Consider the following 14026-nt stretch of genomic DNA (forward strand, 5'->3'; position numbering starts at 1 on the left):
CCCACTCCTCAATAATGATTTTGCTTTTTTGGGTTTTGTCTTGTTTGGGTTTTTCTGCTTGTTTGGATTTGGTTTGAAGACCACACTTAGCAGTGCTCAGGGTTTACTACTGGTTCTGATCTGAGAGATCATTCCTGATAGGCTGGAAGGACCAGATAAAATACCAGGTTTTTTCACCAGGTTGGTCAACTGTAAGGCAAGGACTCTACCCACTGTACTAGCATCAAGGCCCCTCCTCATGTTAACTAGACAACTAGACAACTAACTTTAAAACCTAGGGGCCCATGCCAGAAATGTGCCCTAACCACTATACTACCTCCTGGCCCCTACCGTATGCTTCCTACACTTCTGGTGTACACCACAAACAGGCATTTAAACATGATGGCAATATACAAACTAGCAAGTATTGCTTTTTAATTACAGAATCCATAATTTAAATTCATCACAATTTTCAGTAGATTCATAAACCTATCTACAGTTACAGTGTTGTTCTATCTCCTTTTGTGGGAAATAATCAAAAAAGAAAATCTGGGTCAGAGAGACAGGCAAGGGATAGAGTGCTGGAAGACCCCGATTCAATGCCTGGCACCACATATAGTCCCCCAAAAACTGAAGAGTGATCCCTGAGCACCTCAGTGTATAGTCCCCAAAACAAACAAAATGATCTTTGGTTTGCTCTTCAAGAATCCTCCCAGGATGGGAAAAGCATGCTGAAAGTAGACTATAGACTGAACATGATTGCCACTCAATGCCTCTTTTGAAAACCACAGCACCCAAGAGGAGAGAGAGAATGGAAGAGAATGCCCTGCCACAGAGGCAGGGTGGGACAGGGGGGATGGGGGGTGGGAGGGATACTGGGATCCGTGGTGGTGGAGAGTGGGCACTAGTGGAGGGATGGGTACTTGATCATCGTATAATTGAAACTCAAGCACAAAAATTTGTAAGTCTACAACTGTACCTCATGGCGTTTCACTAATAAAAATAAAAAATAAAAATAAAAAAAGAGCATGGTCTTGTCTTCATGTTTCTTTGCTTGTTTTTTCTATTCTGAAGAAGCCATGTTCTCTCTTGAACACATACTCCTTTCTTATTCTCACCTCATGTCTTCTAAACAGCACTGCACTATAGCACTGTCCTCCCATTGTTCATCAATTTGCTCGCGCAGGCCCAGTTATGTCTCCTTTGTGAGACTTGTTACTGTTTTTGGCATATTGCATACACCACGGGTAGCTTGCTAAGCTCTGTCGTGCAGGCGGGATACTCTCAGTAGCTTGCCGGGCTCTCGAGAGGGGCAGAGGAATCGAACCCAGGTCACCCGGGTCGGCCGCATGCAAGGCAAACGCCCTACCTGCGATAAGGTTCTAAAATCTACTCCTTTAATCATACTTAAGTCTTCCATAAAGCATTTACTTACAGAAACTATTGCATACATACTACAATTTGAAAACAGAAACAAAGAATGACTTTTAAAGCATAATGTTATAATGTGAGGATTAATGTTTATAAAAAAAAAATAGTCTGTGTTACAGATAAACACAGAGGAATGGGAGCGACTCGGGAGCACTGTGATGGGTGTAACCTGATAAACCTAAGCTCCCTATGGCAAGGGAGAAAGGCAAACCAATGTTATCCTACACTGCACCCTTTTCATCACGATCAGATCACGACCACCCTGTTGTTCGTCGATTGCCTCGAGCAGGTGCCAGTAACGTCTTCTTCGTCCTAGCCCTGAGATTTTTTTTTTTTTTAAGTGCCATATTCAAGGCTTTTTCAGGGTTAGGAGAATGAGACCCATCATTGTTACTGGTATTTGGCATATTGGGTATACCACGGGGAGTTTGCCAGACCCTGCCGTGTGGGCATGTTACATTTGGTAGCCTGCCAGTTTGACCAAATTAGGAATGAGATGATAAGATGTCGCGCTGGGCCTCGGTGGTCTTCAGCTGTTGGGCCCTGGTGGAGACAGTCAGGCATAGGGTAGGAGACTCTGCCTTGTTCTCTCCCAGGAGCTGAGTGTGAGAATCTCTGGATCCTGGCCGTTGTTGGAGTTACACGGCAGTTGGTGGGTGTAACTGTCTAGTTACTGGCAGGTCCAGTCCCAAACTGTGCAGGCTTGGAGATCTCAGCCCCGGGTCCCACACACCTGCACAGTTTGGGACTGGACCTGCCAGTAACTAGACAGTTACACCCACCAACTGCCGTGTAACTCCAACAACGGCCAGGATCCAGAGATTCTCACACTCAGCTCCTGGGAGAGAACAAGGCAGAGTCTCCTACCCTATGCCTGACTGTCTCCACCAGGGCCCAACAGCTGAAGACCACCGAGGCCCAGCCAAGGCCATGCTGAGACCACTCTCCACACACTTGGATGAGCCTCACACATAAAAGAACTGACAGAGGAACCCTTTTCATAAAAATAAATAAATAATTTAAAAAATAACTTCGTGCCTCCTGAAAATATACCTTCTTAAAATGAACAGAAGTGGGCTGGAGCAATAGCACAGCGGGTAGGGTGTTTGCCTTGCACGCAGCTGACCCGGGTTCGATTCCCAGCATCCCATACGGTCCCCCGAGCACCGCCAGGAGCAATTCCTGAGTGCATGAGCCAGGAGTAACCCCTGTGTATCGCTGGGTGTGACTCAAAAAGCAAAAAAAAATAATAAATAGAGAGGAATCAGTCAGTTATATCTACCTTCAAACTACTGTCCTGACTTACAAATAAAATTCATTACCAAGAGACACATGCGTAAGATACACACAGCACAGAAGAGATGAGCCACTATACAAGGCCTATCTAGTCAGGAATATTACTGAAGAAATTTTAAACATAAAATAGAACAAAGCACAGGACAGACTTACCAATGATGGCATTGTTTCCTCCAAGTTCCAACAAACTTCTCCCTTTAAAAATATACAGACATAGTTCATGTCATAGACTTTCTGAATTTCACAATTTTAACCATTGTTCCATGATTAGATGACAGATTGTCCTTCTCAAGAAATACACTAAAATAATTAATGGTGACACTCCACAATCGCCACCGCCACCATGCTCCCACTGCTCAGACAAGCCTCATCCAGAAATTAATTTGTTGAAAAACTCAGGTGTGCGGATTTTGTGACTGAAATCTCCAAGCTTTCACATAGTTGAGATAGGCTTACCTCCCCACATCTTCCTGTACTTGTGGAAGCCCAGCAGTGACTCACACACCCCAAAGCTACCACTCAGTTTAGAATTTAACTCGAGCTGTATCACCCCTTTAACAATTTTGGCCATCCTGGAATAAACTCTGTAACATTTATAAATCAGGAGTAGCACACTAGATTGGATGGGATGTAATATAAAAGGCAACCAATCTCAATTAACAAAATATAACACAGGGGCTGAAGTGATAGCACAGCGGATAGGGAGTTTGCCTTGAACGCAGCCAACCTGGATTCGATTCCCAGCATCCCACATGGTCCCCTGAGCACTGCCAGGAGTGATTTCTGAGTGCAAAGCCAGGAGTAACCCCTGAGCATCGCCAGATGTGACCCAAAAAGAAAAAATATATATATAAACACAGAAGGCTTAACCTTCAATATCTTAGTAATCTTTTATACAAGGCTCCATGGTGAGATACAACAGTCTTCATTAACTTTCTTCTAAGGAAACATTTTTTGATCATCCTTTTAGACCATATGAGGTGCCAAAGATTGAACCCAGATTGGCTATAATAATGTGTATGTAATGTAATGTATATAATTGGACATAACTCCATTCCTCAGGTTCGGAGGTATATTTACTACTGATCTTTGAGCATTCCTCAAATGCACTTTAAAGTCAGCTTTTATGTAAATAACTGTTATTTGTGATCTCAAAAGCCCCAACGACAAAATAATGTATGTTCACCTCTAATGCCCTGCAGCAATTATGTGTCTAGTAGATATTAATTATAAGGGAATGTGGCTGTTATTACCAAAAGTTACCAGGTTCTACATAAGCTCTAGTCTCAATTGGTTAAATGACAGTTTGCTGCCATAGCATTATGCTTGGTGATAAGAAAATCAGGTTCTACACCTAACACTGGCTTCAACTGCTTTTCAGCTTGAAAGGAAAGACCTAAGTTCTTATATCCTTCCAGTTCTCTTACTACTAATCACTAGGCCTCTCCAAGAAAAGAACCTCAAGCTGGGTAAATAAATTTTAATAAACTATAAATCCTACTAATGATACTTCATGAGAACAAACTACTGTTTTGAATAAAAAGGGGAAGAGAAGGATGAGAAGATTAAAAGTTGGTAGTGAAAAGAACAGAATTAATGATCTTGGGTACTTTTCACATGAGTCAATTGTATGTTCACATACATACATGGACACAGACACATGTATCCACACAACTATGTTTTTGCTATGCTAGCAATTGAACTTAGGGCATTGCATGTACATCTGTGCTCTACCACTGACGCACATCCCTGGTCCATTTTTCACATGTTAGCAGGTTTCTGTGAAGCACAGAAGTTTTTCATTTTGATGAAATCTAATTACTTATATTTTTCTGTTACTAATGCTTTAGATGTCATATCTAAAAATCCACTGCCAAATCTAAAGTGACAAAGGCTTGAACCTATGTTTTATTCTAGGAGATTTAAAGTTCTAACTCCTATATTTAGGTGTTTGGCTTGTCGTCATTTTGTTTTAGGGGGCCACATCCAGCAGTGCTCAGAACTTACTCCTGGCCCTGTACTCAGAGATCACCCCAGGCAGGGCTTCAGGAACCATATGTGGTCCTGGGGTTCTAACCTAGGTCAGTCACATGCAAGGTAAGTGACTGTACTATTCACTGTGCTATCACTCCTGCCCACATTTATTTTTTTTATACATTTTTAGTTCATTTTTATGTATAAGATGAGGTAGGAGTTCAGCCTCATACATATGTATGCGAACATCTAACTGCCCCAGAAGCATTTGATGAAACAGAGTATTCTTTTCCTATTGACATACTTGTCAGAAATCAGTGAATACAAGGGCTGGGGAGATGCCCATAGACTGTAGCATGTGTTTTCCACGTGGGAGGCTCAGGTTAGAGCCCCAGCACCACATGGTCCACAGAGCACTGCCAGATGTGGCTGAAAAACCACAATAAGGAAAAAGCAACAAACATAAATGTAAAGGTTTACTTTGGTACTCTCAATCCTATTTCTTTGATCTTTATGTCTCTCTCTGTGCCTGCACCTCAAAGTCTTGATGACTTTGGGTTTAAGTAATTTCTGACATGAGAATGTGCAATGAGTTCTCTGATTCTGGTTTTAGTCATTTAAAAAAAAATATGGAACGCTTCACAAATTTGCGTGTCATCCTTGCACGGGGGCCATGCTAATCTTCTCTGTATCGTTCCAATTTTAGTATATGTGCTGCCGAAGCGAGCACGGTTTTACTCACTTAATCACTTAACTGCCCATTAGTCATCGATTTGCTCGAGCGGGCGCCAGTCACGTCTCCATTTGTCCCTGTCGTGTGCTAGTGTAGCCCAATGGCATCTGTTCGCTCTGGGAACATGAAGGGCCTCAAACCGATCATTCATGATCTTGATGAAGAAGTCTGACCATCTGGTAGGTGGGCGGCCACGCGGTCTTTTGACATCCCGTGGAATCCAGTCAGTAACAGCTCTAGTCCAGCGGTCGTCTTTAAATCTCATTACGTGACCAGCCCATCTGATTTTTTGACACCTTGGCAAATGAGACAGTGTCCCTGATTCTTGATCGTCGAACTCCGGATTCTTTCTCTCATTTGAGTGAAACGTGATATTCCAAGCATAGCTCTTTCTATTCTTCTTTGGGAGACCTGAATAGCGTTCTCATCCTGTTTGCGTAGGGCCCAGGTCTCTGAGGCATATGTTAATGCAGGAAGAACAGTGGAATCAAAGAGATGTGCCTGGAGCCGGAGCTTCTTCGTCCTCTTAGCTATTTCTTTAACGTTCTTGAAGGCGTTCCAAGCCGCTCTCTTCCTCCTGCGCAGCTCGGGTGCCAGGTCATTTGTCATGTTGACTTCTCGACCTAGGTACACATAGCTCTTGCATTCAGAGATGGTCGTTCCGTTGAGAGCGAATGGGGCATCAGGAACGAGGCTGTTTCTCATAAACATTGTCTTCGTAAGATTCAGCTGTAGTCCTACCTTTCCACATGGTTTTACTCATTTTTTAAAAATTGATTTTAGCTAGTCATGGTCCATGAATTTCCTTGGAATTGAAGGATAAGCTTGTCAATTTCTACCAAAAAATATTCAGGTGACATTTTGAAAAAATTGTATTTTATCTGAGAGCATTTGGGCAGTACTGATAATCTTTATTTTTCTTCCATTTGTTTTGTGGCACTGGTATCTTAATAATATTAACTTTTCCAAAAAGGTGAAAACAGATTTTACGTATATTTAGGTCATTAGTGATTTCTTTCAGCCATGCCTTGTAGCTCCCTGTATGAAAGACATCTCTGTTAAATATACCTACCCCGTGTAATTCTTCTTGATGTTCCAAATGGAATTGTTTTTTAAATTTTATATTATTCATAATTAAGCTATGAAAATATAATTGAGGGGCCAGAGCAATAGTACAACAGGTAGGGCACTTGCCTAGGATGAGGCCAACCTTGGTTTAATCCTTGGCATCTCACGTGGTCCCCCAAGCCCACCAGGAGTGATCCCTAAGCACAGAGCTCGAAGTAAGCCCTGAGCACTGTGTGTATGTCCAATGCCCCCCCCACCCCCCCAGACAAAAAAAAGCAGAAGAAAAAATAAAATCCACATCTGATCTTTGTATATTAGTTGTCTACCTTAAAACTTTGCTGGCCTTATTTGCTAGGTCTAATAGCTTTTTGTAAGCTTGTTCTTTAAAGCAATGCCCATACAGTGAAATGATTATTAGATTAACTAGAAAGTCAGAGGGTACATCTTATGCTGAGGTTAGAATCCAAATCCAAATCCTAACTGTCAAAAATTCAATGTCAGCATTATCCTGGAAAACCTTTACAAATGAGCCATAATATAGAAGGTACAGAGCCTTGCTTGCATAGCCCTTGTCAGTCACAGACAAATGACATGCAGATGGGAACTGCCAAGCCTTCCCTTCCATATTCACGGCACCTCCTGCTGAAGTTAGGAGCTTTCTTTTTTTTAATATGCCATGACACGTCTGACAAAAATTGATAAATATTTACTGTGAGTCTACTCTGGTCTTTGGAGGAGTGGGATGGGGGTGAGGGGAAGGAAATAGCATTCTCCCACCAATTTTGCAAGCAATCTTCCTAATGCTAGCCCACCATGACAGTATCTAACAATACCCTTTTCTTTTACTTGGGTGTTCAAATAATCCTGACTGGTGTCTCCACAGGGAAAAAAAAAAAAACAACAAGAGTCAAGAGAAAAGGAATCTGCAAATTCATATTCATCTATTGGAGTCCCCATTAGAAATGAAGTCCCCATTAGAAAGCCAGCACTTACCAAACCTCTCTTGCACCATAAGGGCCACCTGTTTTCCCACCTGAGTGCTTCCGGTGAAGGACAGCAGGTTCACCCGCTCATCTTTGGCCATTGCTGTGCTGCAGGGGAACAGACACAGTCACCCAAGCAGAGGAAGCTGCAGCCCAGTAGCACTGGTCAGCACCCAGCCAGACACCCCTGTGCAGGCCTCTGTCCAAGAAAGTCAGAAGGTGAAAGCCACCCGAATGTCAAGCCAGGAGCAAGCAAAGGTCTTCATGAGAAGAACAAGATTTCTCAGCAGAACCATCTAGCCAAAAGGGCATTCTACTTTGTAAACTCTCTATAAACAAATTTCTTTCCAGAACATACGGAGGGGAAAAAAGCCTTTCCTCTACTGAAGGCTGGAGTGCACTAGAGAATAGGATCTTAGGATCACCAAGAGATTGTTCCAGTTCTGTTGCACATGCTGCAAACTAATTCCCTGAAAATCTAGGACTAGAGATGGCCCGATGAGCTGAGCACAGGAGGTGCACGCAGGAGGCCTTGGTTCCATCCCTTGTACCACAGGGTCCCTGAGTACAGCAGGAATGACGCCCTGCCCCCCACCAACTGACACAGAGTAGACCACAGGAGTAGATCCTGAGCACTGTGGGATAGGGACCAAAAACAGAACACAAACCCCTGAAAAATCTAAAAACCTACACGGAAAACAACCCAATTATCTCTCATGAAAACTGACTTAAGATGCCCAATTGTTGGAGCTGGAGGGATAGTGTAGCAGGTAGGACGCTTGCATGGAGCCAGCCTGGGTTCGATCCCCAGCACCTCATATGCCCTCTCAAGCTCACCAGGAGTAATGCCCAAGTGCAGAGCCAGGAGTAACAGCTGAGCATCACCAGGTATGACACCCCCTCCCCTAAAAAAAATAGATTCCCAGTTGCCTTGAAGAAAGGTAGACCAGACACTGTTGAAATGAACCTCTTTGCTCATAGTTCAGTGTTTCAAAACTTGCACAGCACAAGCCAGGCAAGACAGCCAGGCAATGTCTAGCATAAGGCTGAAATCATTTGCTAAAATGCAGCAGGCAGGTTTCCCCAGGCCCAGCCCAGCAAACATGAGCACTCATATGAAAGGTTCCTTAACAAAACACCTGCACTAATGTGAGCTTTTCCAAGGAAAAGGCAGAGATGGGATGTCCAAAGTGCAAGAATCGGGGCTAGAGTGATAGCACAGTGGATAGGACGTTTGCCTTGCATGCAGCCAACCCAGGTTCGATTCCCAGCATCCCATATGGTCCCCCGAGCACTGCCAGGAGTGATTCCTGAGTGCAGAGCCAGAAGTAACCCCTGAGCATCGCCGGGTGTGACCCAAAAAAGAAAAATAACAAAAAAGAAAACAAAGTGCAAGAATTGATTGGGCCAAAGGGAAAATTCTAGCTTCCATCTCTAAGTGTGAGAGTCATATTTTCTATTATTTTCCCGTGTATAGGACATAAGTAGTACCTTTTTTGCTCCTTTTTGAGATGGACCAGCAAGAGTCCACATGTTATCTGAGCAGCTTAACATTTTAGCACAGCAGTACAAGTTACAAGACCTGACAACTTTGAAATCATATCTAATCAAGGTCTCAATCAATAATACGCATCTCTTCTCTCATTATGGTTTGGTACAATTATGGTTGATTCTACTTTTGAAAAAAGAGTCTGAGATATGATGCCACACCAGACACAACAGGGAAGCTAGAACTTAATTATGCTAAGTTCCTCCCAGCAGGGGAGTTTCTTTCTCTTCTGCTTTTCAACAAACTTTTCTGTTTCCAACTCTTGAAATTAAAAAAAAAAATTTAAGCAGAAATTCTGGGTAGAGTGATAATATAGCAGGTGAGGTGCTTGGCTTATATGCAGCTGAACTGGGCTCGATTCCTGGCATCACATATGATCCCTGAGCCCCAGCAGGAATGATCCCTGAGCACAGAGTCAGGAGTAAGCCCTGAGCACCACTAAGTATATCACAAAAGAAAGAGAGAGAAAGAGAGACAGAGAAAGAGAGAAGGAAGGAAGGAAGGAAGGAAGGAAGGAAGGAAGGAAGGAAGGAAGGAAGGGAGGGAGGGAGGGAGGGAGGGAGGGAGGGAGAGAGGGAGGGAGGGAGGGAGGGAGGGAGGGAAGGACAGTAGGAAGAGAGGAAGAGAAAGAAGGAAGAAAGGACAAAATAACCCTACAAGATCCACAATAATTATATAAAAGTCCCACCCCCTATTTCCATAGAGGAACCCGGTTTCATTATTCCAGTAAATGTGTTTCTCATCAGCCCTCAACAGGATGATCCTCTCCACCTATGAACCTACCCAATGTCTGCACCGCCACAAGTCAAGGAACAAATTGCACCAGGCAGCTTGTTGTCCTCCAGAACCTTGGCAATTATCCTGGAAAGGAAGCAATAATTACTAAGGAACAATTTCATTCTTGATTTATTTGAAAAGCTAGGGATTAATTCTACCCACTGCTTTTCAACTTTCCCACCCCTCCAAAGGTTCAGGACTAGTTTTGCCCTTCTCATGTTTGGAGTTGTTCAAACACTTCAAAGCTGAGGGTGGGACAGAGACATAGCTCCACAGGCTGAACGCTTGCTTTGCATCCAGGAAGCCTGGCATGATCCCCGCCGCCATGTGGTTCCCCAAACACAGAGCCAAGAGTAGCCCCTGAGCATGGCTGGGTATGGACCCAAAACACAAAAATAAGAACTGGAGAGCTAGAACAGGAGATGAGGTGCTTACTTTACATATGGCCAATTCACATTCAATTTACCGGCACCACATGTGGTGCCCTGAGCACAGACAGGAGTCACTCCTGAGCAACAAGCCAGGAATAGTGTCTGAATAGTGCCAGGTATGGTTCCAAATCTAAACAAATCTCACAAATAAATAGAGCTCATAAACACTTTTTCTTCCCTAAAAGAATCATGCAAGATAAAAAAAAAATCCAAATTAAATTATATAAAGAAGTAGTGAGGTGCACCCCCACAATGTGCCTCCGGGCACCATTTTACTGCACCAACAGCCCTGGCCCAGAGGCACGGCAGCAAGACCCAGAAGACATCGCAGCACCAGAGTTCTCTCCAGGCCCCATACCGAGCCAATTTCAATGGGGCACCCCAGAAAGAGCAGGTGCAGTCTCCCTGCCTACTCCAGATGGAATCCTAGTGACCAAGAGCTTCCACAGTAAGGCCCAGGTATGTGGGTTGCAGGACTAAATCTCCAGGATACATAGTGGCAGAGGCACCGGGCTATCCCATCCCTGTTCCCCGCCCGTAGGGCAGCCTGGCTGTCATCCCCACAATGTGCCTCCAGGTGCCATCTTAGCGCACCAACAGCCCTGGTCCAGAGAAGTCAAACTGAATCTCGAAATAGATTAGTGCCCTACAGAAATGCCTCTGGAACCCAACCATTTACAATCTAGGATTCCAGAAGTACACAGCCACGGCACCCATAATATTCAAAATGAGTAAGGGATAATAAATGATGTAGCATCTGCCCTTGGCAGGCAGGCGTGAATGGTGGTGGGAAAATTCCAGCAAAACATAATGCCCCAAATTAGAGAGAGAGAGTACTGGGGAAATTTCCTGCCATGGAGGCAGGGTGAAGACTGGGATAAGGGGGAGGGAGATACAGTAGGGACACTGTGGTGGAAAGTGCGCACTGGTGGAGGGATGGGTGTTTGATCACTGTATGGTTGAATCTCGAATATGAAAGCTTTGTAACTGTATCTCATGGTGTTTCAATAAAAAAAAAAGAAAGAATTAGTGAGGTGGTTCAAATCATAACTGCTTTTTGCCAAACTACAAAGACGTTATCTGGGGCTGGAGCGATAGCACAGCAGGTAGGGAATTTGCCTTGCACGCCGCCGACCCGGGTTCAATTCCCAGCATCCCATATGGTCCACTAAGCACTGCCAGGAGCAACTCCTGAGTGCATGAGCCAGGAGTAATCCCTGTGCATTGCCAGGTGTGACAAAGAAAGAAAGAAAGAAAGAAAGAAAGAAAGAAAGAAAGAAAGAAAGAAAGAAAGAAAGAAAGAAAGAAGACATTATCTGGTTCAAGATGGTAGACTGATGGTCGGGGATTTTTAAGTATGTGTGTGATGTCCTATTATACGTTCAGTTTTTAGAATGGTAACTAAATTTTAAAATGGAAATAGAAAGGAATAAGACTTAGAAAGCCAAAGAGGTGCTGAAGCGATAGTACAGCAGGTAGGGCGTTTGCCTTGCACGTGGCCGACCCAGGTTTGATGCCCAGCATCTCATATGGTTCATTGAGCACCTCCAGGAGTAATTCCTGAGTGCAAAACCAGGAGGTAACCCCTGTGCATTGGTGGATGTGACCCAAAAAGGAAAAAAAAAAAGAGAAAGAAAGCCGGAGGAACTGAGAAATGGTCTCCAACAGCTAAAGGGTTATGTCATCACATCTCTACAAGGTGGAGCCAGCTAGAGAAGTGAAGGGTGAAAATGGGAGAGCAGATGCTAAGGAGACACAGCAGAGGGAAGAGGTTCTGTCCTGTTCTGTGGGACATCAAAACCTGCCCTCAGTCTTCTGGACCTTGTTATGGTGTAAGTGACAGATCCACAACCATGCCACTTGAATCAGATTGACTTGTAAAACACAAGTGCTTCTAGCTGCCTTTGAAACAGGATTCCTCTGTTTCATTTGACCTTACTGAGGAGCACTGAATAGAGCAAAGTTCACTTCATCAATTAAACCATCTTCTTGGCTACTTTCTCATTTAAGTTTGAAGAGCCAGATCGATCCCATACCCATTTGCACAGAACTGTGACAATACCCACTGTGACCAGCTAGTCCATTCTCTACAGTGGTTTTCCTTTCTCCAATCAACCAAGGACCATGAATTCCAGTGGTTATATCTGAGTGTGTGGTTGAACAACTCTTCCGTGGGACTTGAGTATGAATTGTGACACAAGACCACTGGTGGCTCTGGAAGGGGTGTGTATTGTGCCCTGTAAGCAAAGGGTAACAAACCCTCCCCACCACCCCCATGCCTGAGAATGTGACCTCATGTTAACTCTCTGGCTATGTTCTCCAGAGTTGGCCTGAGAAATGTGCCAACAACACAACTTAAACAACATGGTTTACAGCAAAACAGACCTGAGGGGTCAACTGCACCTGCACTAAGGTGATGACTGTGAGAGTTGAAAGGCATGTGCGTCCCAGCCTCCCCTGAGTACAGGAGTCTTATAATTACAGGTCCCTTGGAGGCGGCTGACAGTTTTGTCTATACAAATTCCCTCATAAAACAAAGAAATGATGGTCAGAGTGATAGCACAGCGAAGGGCACTTGCCTTGCACACAGCCAACTGGGGTTCGATCCCCAGCACCCCATATGGTTCCCCCATGCCTGTCAGAGTGACCCCTAAAACCAGAGTCAGGGGTAAGCCTAGAAAACCACTGGGTGTGCACCCCCCCAAAAAAAAAAGAAAAGAAAAAAATCCTCAGAAACCGTTTTAAGCAAATAAGTAAAAGCTCAAAGGGACAATAACTCAAAAACATTTAAAATATTTAAAGAATATATAAAATCAGTAGCCAAATTAACAAGGTTTTAATCAGCCTCAGGGCAAGTGCCTGATCAATTCACTGCTCACTTTAACAGCTTTTTCACTTTAAAGTTCATTTGTGGTATACAATGACCTGACCCCAGAGAGTGACACCTAGCATAGCAGCGTTGAGTCATTTCTCTCTCTCTCCCCTTTGACTTACAGCCCACTGGATCTCCATCATCACACAAAAGCAACTTCACACCACAGACCAGGACATCCGAGAGATCCACCTATCTATGCATCGGAAGGTGGGGGAACTGGGCCATGGAGACGAAACCCTGGGGAGAGGGGATGACCTCTCTAGCAAAGGATACTCTTAAAAAGTGAAAGTAAAAGGGGACCGATCATGTGTCTGCAGGCAAAGGTCCCGCTGCTCTTCAGCAACACACAGATTTTTGGGACAAGAGTGGTGGGTCACACCCAGGTGTGCTCAGGGCTTACTCCTGGTTCTGTGCTCAGGGATCACTCCTGGAGGTGCTCAGGGGACCATATGTGGTACAGGGGATCAAAGCAGTTAAGTGCCTAAGCTCCTGTACTATCTCTCGGACCCCAATACTCAGATTTCTAAAGTAAGATCTCCCTGACCAGGTGCAGGGAAGGCAATAATGAAAGATAGACAGAACTGAAGGAACTTGTTATCTGCCACCTACTGCTGGGATTCCAGTGAGAGATGCCCCACTGACTTCAAGAACTCCCCCATTTAAGGATTCCTCTTTTGGGTCATGGACACATAGGAAATACACTAAGCAAACACTTCCCCCTACCTCAGTCACCCCCACTTTTTTTTTAAATGCCTGCTACCCAATTGTAGGGGTAGCTGTACTAAGCCAAAAACGTATGCTCGAGCTCCACCTTCTGGAAAACAAAAGAATAGCTTCTACCTGTTAAACAGAGTCTGAACAGGGCCCCCCAACAGACAAAATAGTAACAAAAGGAATTCAAGAACATATTAAGAGTAGGAAAGACAATTT

The 14026-nt window shown here is 44.1% G+C and overlaps 1 protein-coding gene and 1 non-coding gene across 2 annotated transcripts in view; both read right to left on the reverse strand.

Moving 5' to 3' along the window:
* Positions 1–14026, reverse strand: part of ALDH7A1 (aldehyde dehydrogenase 7 family member A1) — a 48789-nt gene that overhangs the window by 12977 nt on the left and 21786 nt on the right. Inside the window, exons 8-10 of the mRNA XM_056124387.1 lie at positions 9797–9874; positions 7475–7572; positions 2860–2901 (exon numbers count right to left, since the gene is read on the reverse strand). Coding sequence (XP_055980362.1) covers positions 2860–2901; positions 7475–7572; positions 9797–9874 — 218 coding nt within the window. The remainder of the gene's footprint in view (positions 1–2859; positions 2902–7474; positions 7573–9796; positions 9875–14026) is intronic.
* Positions 5304–5410, reverse strand: LOC130033237 (U6 spliceosomal RNA). Its single transcript, XR_008793938.1, has one exon. It is a non-coding gene; the product is annotated as a U6 spliceosomal RNA (small nuclear RNA).

This window comes from Sorex fumeus, unplaced genomic scaffold, assembly GCF_029834395.1.
Source record: "Sorex fumeus unplaced genomic scaffold, SorFum_2.1 ptg000051l, whole genome shotgun sequence".
NCBI classification, from domain to species: Eukaryota; Metazoa; Chordata; class Mammalia; order Eulipotyphla; family Soricidae; genus Sorex; species Sorex fumeus.